We start from the raw sequence: 10,096 nt of genomic DNA on the forward strand, positions 1-10,096 counted from the left end.
TGTTCAAATCTGATAAAGGAGGGACAAATGGCAGCACTTTGAGTGCAGAGTTATTGAAATGCTGCAGGCTTTGTGATGATGAAATAAGTGTGCGATTAGTCTCACTCCTTATGTAAAACAGAATTAAACTAGCTGAAGTGACTTTGCTCACCTGAAACTTGCCCGTTGCTGCTCGAAGCTTAAATTTTGGCCCATTGAGCTGCTTGGAATGGGAATCGTCACCTGCAGCTATATTTTAAATAATTTTTATAGCCTTAATGATTTTTGTTTTTCTTTGTGTCAGCTTGTTTGTGGAACTTCGTTTAGGAATATGAGCTATGTAAGCACAAAACACGAGTTTTGATAATAATTCAGGACCCGCTTTGGTTGAAACTGTCCTTTAGTGGTGCACATTCCTATGAAAAAGTCCCATGAACCACGGACTCCTGGGGCCCCGGGCACTTTTGACTGTCTGTAGTCAATAAACACTTGATAGAGCAGGGATACACAATGAACCCTTGCCGATGGTGGTTTCACAAAAGGAGATGTTCTCTAAGGAACCATGTCCCAAACAGGACCTGGATCTGTGCCCAGAAAAATGAACTATTTGCGCACTAATTCTGCGAATGGTTTATTCTAGGAAGTGTTGCAGAAAAACGTTTTGTTGTTTTTGATGAGTGTGCTTCAGATGCAAGAGATTTGTGATTTCATTACAATTTCTTGTGAAAGCCTACTACCGTTTACTATTTTGTAATGCGGACGTTGCAAACAAGCCAAATGTGCACATCCTCAGTATTGGGACAGATTTTATTTTTTTCGCTGCACAGTTAAGCTTCTCGACTCCTGCATGTTCAGGGCCTTTTGTGCCCCTGTGAAAAACATTTAAAGTGTTAACCAGTTAAGAAAGTGACTGCTACAACAGAGCAGATAGCTATTGGTGCGCTATCGCAGTTTTGCTTTAATCGATCTGTAAACAATAGGTTAATGTAGCCAACAGGCCTTACTGCACAGTCGGAAATCAATACACATTCCTTATGATAACAACTATTACGAAAAAAAGTCCCAATATGGCCTAGTTTAATTTTTTTAGGACATGAACAAAAATGTGACCACAAACAAACAGGCGGATAAATTTAGAAAGGACAAAACAAACTGTGTTCCTTCGTCTGGGGAGTATGGCAGCTGTTACACTGTGAGCTCAAGGACTTCGCGGGTGTTTCAGCGCTGTGGACTGTGATTGATCGCCTCATCAACTCTTTCATATCTGATTGGTCACTGTGCTTTGCGATGTCAGTCGTGATTGGATAAACTCGGATTACTCGGCGCTTGCCTCTAAATACACACCAACAAAGTGGGTGAAACAACAAGAACTCCCCGTGGCTCACCACGAAGCTATTTAACTAGCTAAGGGCTGCTTTTAATTAGAACATTTAGTAACGGGGTGTAGCTACAGCAGAGGGGACATTTTCTATCTTCTATCTTTCTTTTTTTTTCAAATAATGTCAGTTTAGCGACGTTACTAGCAACAAAAACGTGACTTCTAGCGTTAGCAGAGAAAGTCCATTATCCGAAGGGCAGCATGTAAAGAGGCATCACTAACAGAATATAAACAGTGTTCAGCCTTAGCAGCAGACCTGCAGTTCTCCTGGAGCTGTTGAACTTTGTCTCATTGACACTTGACAAAGCTGCGGACGGTCGCCGGTATGTTCCCCCTGGACTCGCCGTGGAACATCTCGTTTGCAGGTTGCGGCTTCCTCGGTATTTACCACATCGGTGTGGCCAGCTGTCTGGTGGAACAAGCTCCTTTCCTGGTGCTCAACGCCAGGCACATATACGGGGCATCCGCTGGAGCCCTCTCTGCCACTGCTCTGGTCACAGGAGTATGTCTTGGTACGTATCTCTTCCAGTGTTTCTTTAAAAAGACATAAGGTACCAGACTCAGTTATTAAGGTTAAAGTCTGTAACCTGCAAACGGGCAAATTATGCTTTTTTTTTTCAAAGACATCTCTGTGTAATTACCAGTGGTGAAAGAAGTACTCAGATTACACTATAAGAATACTCTCTTACAAGTAAAAGTCCTGCATTTATATTTGAACTTTAGTAAACACAAGTATTACCATCAGAATGTAAGTATTGGCACATTGTGCAGGATCACCCTTATTACAAAGCTATGAGGTGATTTACTGTAGCATCAATAGGAATGAATTACTTTTCTAAACAAGTGGTGGAAGAAGTACTCAAATCTTTTACTTAAGTAAAAGTAACTTAGCAATACTACAGTCTAGAAATACTCTTAAAATAATAAGAATGTTTCTTGGGCAGACGTACATAAGCACTATATTACAGTATAATATACATTAATGTGTAAGCCTCACTTAGTGTTGCAGCTAGCAAACATGAGGCTAATTTTAACTACTTATATTCGACCGGTAACATAATTCCTAATAATGCACCATCATTTATTAGTTGATTATGTTTTGTTAATTATTAATTGAACTGAGCACATGCTTTATATGTTTATGTACAACTTAGAAAACGTGCTGCTCATGGCTGCAGCTGTCAGATAACAGTACATGAGTAAAAGAACAATATAAACAATAATAAAGTGGTAAAAAATAGAAACTACTCAAGTGGTGCCTCAAAAGTTAGTGCATAAACCACAGTTAAAGGACCGATATGGCATCCTGATCAGAACCATTTAAAAATGAATATGCAACACCAACTGAGCCCTTTCCAGTTTAGTGGTAAAGTGATTTACAGCTTTACAGGAGGAGAGCGCTTTAAGGGAAATATAGCATCCTCATAATAGCCTCTTGATTGCTCTGTAACATAATCACTGTTGGCAATTCTGTAATTCTTGCTTTACCAAATATGGTTGAGTACAATATCTGATAAAAGATGTACTAGTTTGATGCTGCAATTTCTGATTTTATTATGTACACAAAGTGCTGCTGGATGAAGAACTTAATTCATCCCAAAAACTTCAGGATTTGCATAGTCTATCTGCTCTTTATCTCATTGTTAACAGTAACAGTGTCATAATGTCTTCACAGGAGAAGCTGGTGCGAGCATCATCGATGTTGCCAAAGAAGCGAGGAAGCGGTTCCTGGGACCCATGCATCCTTCCTTTAACCTGGTGAAGATTGTGCGTCACATGCTGCGCCGCACCCTGCCAGCCGATTGCCACCATCAGGCCAACGGACGGTTAGGAATCTCTCTCACCCGAGTGGCAGATGGAGAAAATGTCCTGGTGTCGCACTTCAACAACAAGGAGGAGCTGGTGCAGGTGTGCATCAAGTTTGAGTGTATTTTTCCTCAGTATTTTGCAGTAGGGTTGGTTGACATTAGTGAAATCAGATGTCAGGATACAGTTGATTTAATACCTCAGTGCTGAGGATGTGAAAGTATTCTGTGGGATGCCTAGAAGTCATTTACATAGAAGAATATTTCTGGACAAATAATCGTCAGTAACATGGATATAACAGTTGAATTCAGCCTCTCAGGATTTGCTGCCTTCCTTTCTTTTATATAATTGCATACTGAATATCTTTATCTGCTGGACTATTAGAAGAAGAAAAAAACATTTTAAGACATCATGTGTTCTGGAAAATTACAACTGAGTATTTTCACTATTTTCTGACGTTTTATAGATAAAACAATCAATCAATGACTCGAAAAAACAATCGACAGGTTAGTCGTTGGGGAAGATAATTGTTGCAGCCCCACTGATAAGCAGTGGTTGCTTATTTGACTCAGCTATAGTAACATACTGATTTAACTGCCATGACATTGCAATACTGGCATCAATGTAGGTTTACACTGTAATGCGAATATAATATCACTCATCCAACTAAAATACTTAGGATATATTAGTTTTTTGCCGTTTTCATCGTGTCAGAATTAATTCCACCTCCAACAGTTCTTCTTCTTCTCTTTTGTTAACCAGGCGTGTGTCTGCAGTGCCTTCATCCCAGTGTATTGTGGCATCATTCCTCCCACACTGCAAGGAGTGGTAAGTAGATTCAATATCATCCAGCAGGTGCGCACAGTCCTCATGTTGCCGATATCCAATAACTGACCCAATGAAGGGAAATTACCCTAACTTTCATGGATTTCAAATTAAGAGCTGTGTGTGAGGTGTTGCTGTCGGAGAGGTGTAATGACCATTCTACTTTGCTGCTGCTTTGCTTGAACCATTCACTGTATTTCTTCTCACTTTGCCTTGTTGTTACTTTTGCCGTTTTTTTCCATCTGTACCTGCCCTCCCTTCTTGAAGAATGTGTTTGGCCTGAATGGCACGTGTGTGGAAATTTATTTATTTATTTATTTTACTTGCTGGACATGTTTCTAGCACAAAGGTTCCCTGGGAAACAATGTTGAGCAATCCCAGCGCTCCCACCCGCCCTCTGTGGCCTCTGCTTTTAAGAGCTTACATGTGCTTGTGTGTGTGCAGGCCATGTGACCAAAGTTTGAGAGTGGCAGAGCCAGATGTGACCATGTTGGCAGAGGCTTTGAGGTTGTTCTGTCCTCCCTTACCCTCAGTGGCTCAAATTCAAAAATCTGATGTCATTCTGTTCTCATTTGTTGACACACGCAGCAAGTTTAAAAGTTCACCAGCAGATAAAAACAATCATGAATCAATACACAGGATGTGTTGTCAGTATTATCACATCCTGTCTGATGATTGCTCTCTGGACAGATGCCCTTCAGTGCCCTCGAGAGATTTACAGTCAATATTTTGAAGGAGTTCTGCTTGTGCTGATGCTGGTATTTATCTTTTGTCATTCAGCGGTATGTTGATGGAGGAATCTCAGACAACCTGCCTCAGTACGAGCTGAAAAACACCATCACAGTGTCCCCGTTCTCTGGAGAGAGCGACATCTGTCCCAGAGACACCTCGACCAACATACACGAGCTGCGATTCACCAACACAAGCATCCAGTTCACTCTCACCAACCTCTACAGAGTCTCCAGAGCACTGTTCCCTCCAGACCCAATGGTAGGTCACTTGATTACACCCTTCGTGATCCATACACACACACACACACACACACACACAAACACATGTCTACAGATAAATTGATTGGCTCAGCTGAACTGGAGGGAACTCTGCAGACTCATGAGAGATGAATGTGTGGGTTTGTTTTGAGTGCAGGTTATGAAGGCCATGTGTAAGCAGGGATATAAAGACGCGCTACACTTTTTAAAGAAGAACGGTAAGAAACAGTGGTTTTCCTTGTTTTCTTACTTTCTGCAAATCAAGTTATGCTTCATTTAAAAGAATTAGGTCATTCATCAGCAAGACTAATATTTTGTTAAAGCTCAATGGTATGTTGTGGTTGTTTATTTTATTTGACAATTTGTAAACACATTATCAATAATATGCAACCCTGATTCCTAAAAAGTTGGGACAGTGTAAAACATTAATAAAAACAGAATGCAATCTCTTGAAAATGAACGGTGTGAACATGAGTATATGTAGTAAAATCCTTAAAACATTTTTTTCAGGATTGCTTAATTTCAATGGGCCTCACAGAGACAGACCCCTGTTTGCTAGTGGCGAAGAAAATGAGGATTATAATGATGATGAGGAGGACAATAAAAGTGATGAAGAGCAGGAAAAGGCCCACGTGGAAGAGGGAACAGCGATGGTTCATTGCAGTTCCTCCACAGAGGACCATTTCATGGAACACCTCCCACTGACCCTGCACAAAGGTAACATTACAGAACAAATGAGAGGAAGTGCAAGAAGAAGGAATAGTTGTGGCTTCATCACTGTGAAAACCATGTATGTCTAAAACATCATGTTTTCATGGGCTATTAACAACAGCCACCGCTTCAGCTTTGTGAAAATTTAAATTTGATATATGCTATAATATGTGTCTCCTGATGAGCAGCAGGTTAACTCTATCACTCTTTGCTTCCCTCTGCAGCTCTAGTTGAGGCCTGCATGGAAAGGAGGAGCCTGGTGCAGTCGCTAAGCAACATGCTTCCTGTCAGGATGGCCTCAGCCCTGATGCTCCCCTACACTCTCCCTGTGGAGTCTGCCATGTCCTTGACTCTCAGGTACTGTAGGACTTAATTACATCTGGTCCCATTCCCTCCTTATTTGTTATGCACTAGGAATGGTACTACAGTACAGTACCACTTCTGTTTGTCTACTTAGAACTTATATTTGCAGTTATGTACAGCAACAACCATTGTGCTATTTTGAATTGAGTTTTTAGAATGTTTTTATTGATTAGTGGCTAAAAATATTGGACTGGCCTTCTGACTAACAGCTGTTTATTATGATGTTATTATGTAGACTTCTGGAGTGGCTACCAGATGTGCAAGAAGATGTGGGCTGGATTCGAGAGCAGGTATTAAAAATCCTGCAGCATGTCCTTCGCCAGACCTCCAAAAGCATTTCCCAGCATATATCTGCAAGGTAAGTGACAGTGCAACTCCACAGACAATTTTCAGTTTCAGTTAGCCATTTCTGCCATATATTTACACTGACTGTAGTTCGGCTTTTTAAAGCAACTTTTAACATCCAATCATCATCTAGCTGCAAGCTGCTGTCTGAAGTATGTGAACACTACTTATTTTGGCCACTTGAGGGCAGCAGAAATAAGTTGTCAACACAACACCAACATCTTAAGCTGCTAAATGGTCCATAAAGTTCACCAGCTAGTTGCTAACTGTGTCTGTCTGAGCAGGTAGTGTGAGGGCTGCAGCCAAAAACAACACTATTAGCACTGTGAGGATGAACCAAAACAGTAAAGTTGTCAGCCAGACAGCCAAACAATGGGCTAGAAGTCACTATGTAAAGTTGGGGGGAGAGCTGCAGATTCAGGTCATAATCCTCTGTAGGTTCATCTTTACAAGTGACTGCTTTCACATTGTCATTTGATGCACTGCTATAAAAATATTAATTAGAGCCACTTTAATAACTAAATGAAACAGTTACAGCAGGCTCATCTTTCACACTCGTGCATGCTGATAATTATTACTCCAGGTTTTCCTGTCAGCTGGAGCTGCACCACTACCAGTCCCTCCCATCCCAGTTCAGCTCCACCAGCCTGTTTCCCACCTGGGTGAATGGGAGCAGTTCCTCAGTCTTAGATGTCTTTACGCGTCTCGACCAGTACAAGAGGCAGCTGCTGTCTGGAGTGCTGTGTATCAACATGGACCTGCAAGGCTCCTTCAAAACTAAACCGATGTCACCAAATGAGAGCCCTCCATCCATGCTCTCCCCAGAAGGCCTCATAATGCACAGAGGCCTTAATATTCCACCTGCTGCCGACTCAGGAGAAACCATCAGCAGCTCCTAAGAGCCTCTGCCAGGTTTCTGCCGCAGATGCTGCAGCAATGAGTTTCAGACTTACATATTCTAGATCCAGGAACATTTGAAAAGAATTTAAATCAGATGTTAACATCTGTTTACATCTTTACATTTATATATTTTTAAGCTGCCAGGAAGACATTTGTCATATAATCAGCTCCTTTTCATAGGGGTTGGAAATAGTGATAAGTTACTATATTTACAATAAAGTGCGTATGAAGTCTTTCTTGAGTAATTCCTAAGTCTTTTGGGACAAGCCCATGGACGCAGTTTGTCTGCAGGTCGACAGAAGTGCATTTAAACTTATGCACGTATGCTCAAAACAGTCATGTACAAACTTGAATTACAGGACATTACAAACAAAAATGCGCACTTGAAGTAGCACGGTTAAAATAGGCGAGTGTTTATGTTTTAAGTGGAATGTAGTCAGACCAGTAGTTAAGCACAGTGTTCCTGCTGCATCCAGTTACAAGCTCCAGGTTACTTCTGGTGGAAGAGACTGACTGGAGGAGGGAAAACATTGGATGCATCTGTTTGTTACAGGCAGTTACTCCATTTATTTGACGCAAATGTCAATGCAGTATTGTGAAAAAACATGGTGTCTTTATGTTTCTAGGTTTGTTTGAATGTCGATGCCTCATGTCTTTACAATTATTTATATGAAAAAAACAAAACAGCTTTGCTCTGCTTTCCCAATCATAGAAACCTGTCTCCTGATTAAGTTATGTTTAAGTTACAACTCTTTTAGATTTCATTTTAATTTCACATCGTATTGAATTGCTGCTTTCAAGTCTTTGAACAATGATTTTGATGTTACATTATGAATTTACACATGTTAATGCGTAAACAGTAAATCAAAAATGTGATTTTGTTTATATTCATCAAAGAATCAGTTTAATCTGAATTGCACTTTGTCATTTGATGTTGCTCTTTGCGTTTATAGGTATTAACCTACCTGTTTAAGTCCTTCTCTTGTACTGTGTAAAATACGTGTGTGATCGAGCCCCAAGTTGTGCCTTAAAGTCCAATGAAACAATTGCCAAGTTAATTTAACATATTGTCAAAATGTTGCAGGGAATACTATTTATGTGATAATTAAATAAACTGGTATTGTTTAACATTAACTGGTGCTTATGAGTGTTCTCTTGCTAATGTTAATACTCAGAGATCGGTTGAACAACAGTGATCGTCACATTACCCAGAAGAGGTGTGACTCAGAGAAAAGTGCGCACAGAGCAGGGAGCAGTACACATCTGTAACAGTCACCAAACAGTGGAGTCTTGGGAGGCGTCCAGATTATCGCAGCAAAAGACAAACAGTCACAGTCGGTGCCTGACTTGTTCATGTAAAGCACAGAAATAATGTAGCTCTTTTATGGACTGCAGGATACAGTCTGGGCGACGTAAACAGCATGAAAAGTTGCTGGTTCATTTTGCTATTATATGCTTCTGAAATTTAGTTTATTTTATGTGATTTATAATAAACTGTGATGATAAAATCCAAAAGTTCTGTGATAAGCAATGATTAATTATTTTAGTCTGTGACAATAGTAATATGTTTGGAGAAAATGTGTGTGGTTTCATCTCTTTCATCGTGTGATATTTGGAATTTCACATAGGCAGATCAGTAGCTTTAGGCTGACTGACCTGTATATTTTAAAATGATTTACAAATGTAAAACTAGGCCTCCAGGATGAACTACATATTAGGTTGGGAGGCATAAGACACTAAATTTATAAACAAATACTGTGACTATTTTTTCTGTTTTGAGAAGCTCCAATTTCTTGTTTGCTTTTTGTCCCCCACTTTCCATCCTCTTGAAATGTGCGTCATATGTCATGTGTTCTTCTCCAAATCAAACAAATCCATTAACTTAACTTAAAAACCCAAAATGAACCAGATGGTAACAAACGCTGTCATTATAACAAAGAGGATTTACTGGAGACCAGACAGTTTACCGTACAGTCAACACTAGAGGCGCACATCGGGAATCCCCTCAGCAGTGCGCTCATCCCGCTCACACATCACAACAAAAGTCAGCACACAGTCTTGTGACGAGTTACAAAAGCTGTGGAAGCGGGAGCCCTTGATAAACTCACAGAATCCTGGTGCCAAACAAGTCCATGACAAATACAAAATATCTGTCGAATTGGGTTTTGAAATAATGTTTACGTACAATATGGTGATTAATGTTACGCAGATACGTGATGCCTTCAAATGATGTCGGAAAAATGGACACTTTAGCTCGACGGGTATTTTATTTATAGGCCTATTCTTAGTCCACCTCCGAAGTTTCAGACTAGAAGAATGGGATCTGTGACATGTATTGTGAAACACATGTAGTGTTGGCTTTAATGTAATTATTTTTGACAATATATATGTAATTTCGCACTTTTATTTCCCACTAATTTTTGACTCTCCCAGCAAGCTGCCTGATTCTCAACTAGGCATATGAAGTCCATAATAAACTGGTATCAGTGGAGAGTTTGATCTAAATCATAAATGATGACAAGTCATTTTACCATGATTTGTGTGTGTTATCAAGTCTGGTTTTGGTTTTGCAGCAGGCCACACAAGATACAAAGCACATAACACAAATACAAAATACAAAAAACATGTTAGACTGGTGCATGTTAAGGGTTAGGGTTACCATTTAAAACTTTAAAAGTTAAATATAGGTAATAAGATGTAGTGCTTGTAGCACCTACAATAAAATATACTAAAATGAAATATACCATAGTGGTGAAAAATTTGCTTTTATTTTTGATTTAAATCCTACACAATTATTAGG

General features: G+C 39.9%; 1 protein-coding gene across 1 annotated transcript; it reads left to right on the plus strand.

The window, feature by feature from the left end:
• Nucleotides 1-1,342: 1,342 nt before the first annotated feature.
• On the plus strand, nucleotides 1,343-8,415 carry pnpla2 (patatin-like phospholipase domain containing 2). The gene is made up of 9 exons (XM_041938864.1): nucleotides 1,343-1,869; nucleotides 3,033-3,265; nucleotides 3,926-3,991; nucleotides 4,769-4,978; nucleotides 5,135-5,195; nucleotides 5,488-5,694; nucleotides 5,913-6,045; nucleotides 6,287-6,409; nucleotides 6,980-8,415. The coding sequence occupies exons 1-9, from the start codon at nucleotides 1,683-1,685 to the stop codon at nucleotides 7,293-7,295; spliced, it is 1,536 nt and encodes a 511-aa protein (XP_041794798.1). The 5' UTR covers nucleotides 1,343-1,682; the 3' UTR covers nucleotides 7,296-8,415.
• Nucleotides 8,416-10,096: the final 1,681 nt, after the last annotated feature.

Source organism: Chelmon rostratus, chromosome 6, assembly GCF_017976325.1.
Source record: "Chelmon rostratus isolate fCheRos1 chromosome 6, fCheRos1.pri, whole genome shotgun sequence".
Lineage (NCBI taxonomy): Eukaryota > Metazoa > Chordata > Actinopteri > Chaetodontiformes > Chaetodontidae > Chelmon > Chelmon rostratus.

Excerpts from the sequence above, each read along its gene's own strand:
- pnpla2 (XM_041938864.1), top strand. The coding sequence starts at position 1,683 with ATGTTCCCCCTGGACTCGCCGTGGAACATCTCGTTTGCAGGTTGCGGC. Across the intron at positions 4,979-5,134 it reads TGTTCCCTCCAGACCCAATG|GTTATGAAGGCCATGTGTAA; the intron begins GTAGGTCACTTG and ends TTTTGAGTGCAG. Across the intron at positions 6,046-6,286 it reads GCCATGTCCTTGACTCTCAG|ACTTCTGGAGTGGCTACCAG; the intron begins GTACTGTAGGAC and ends GTTATTATGTAG.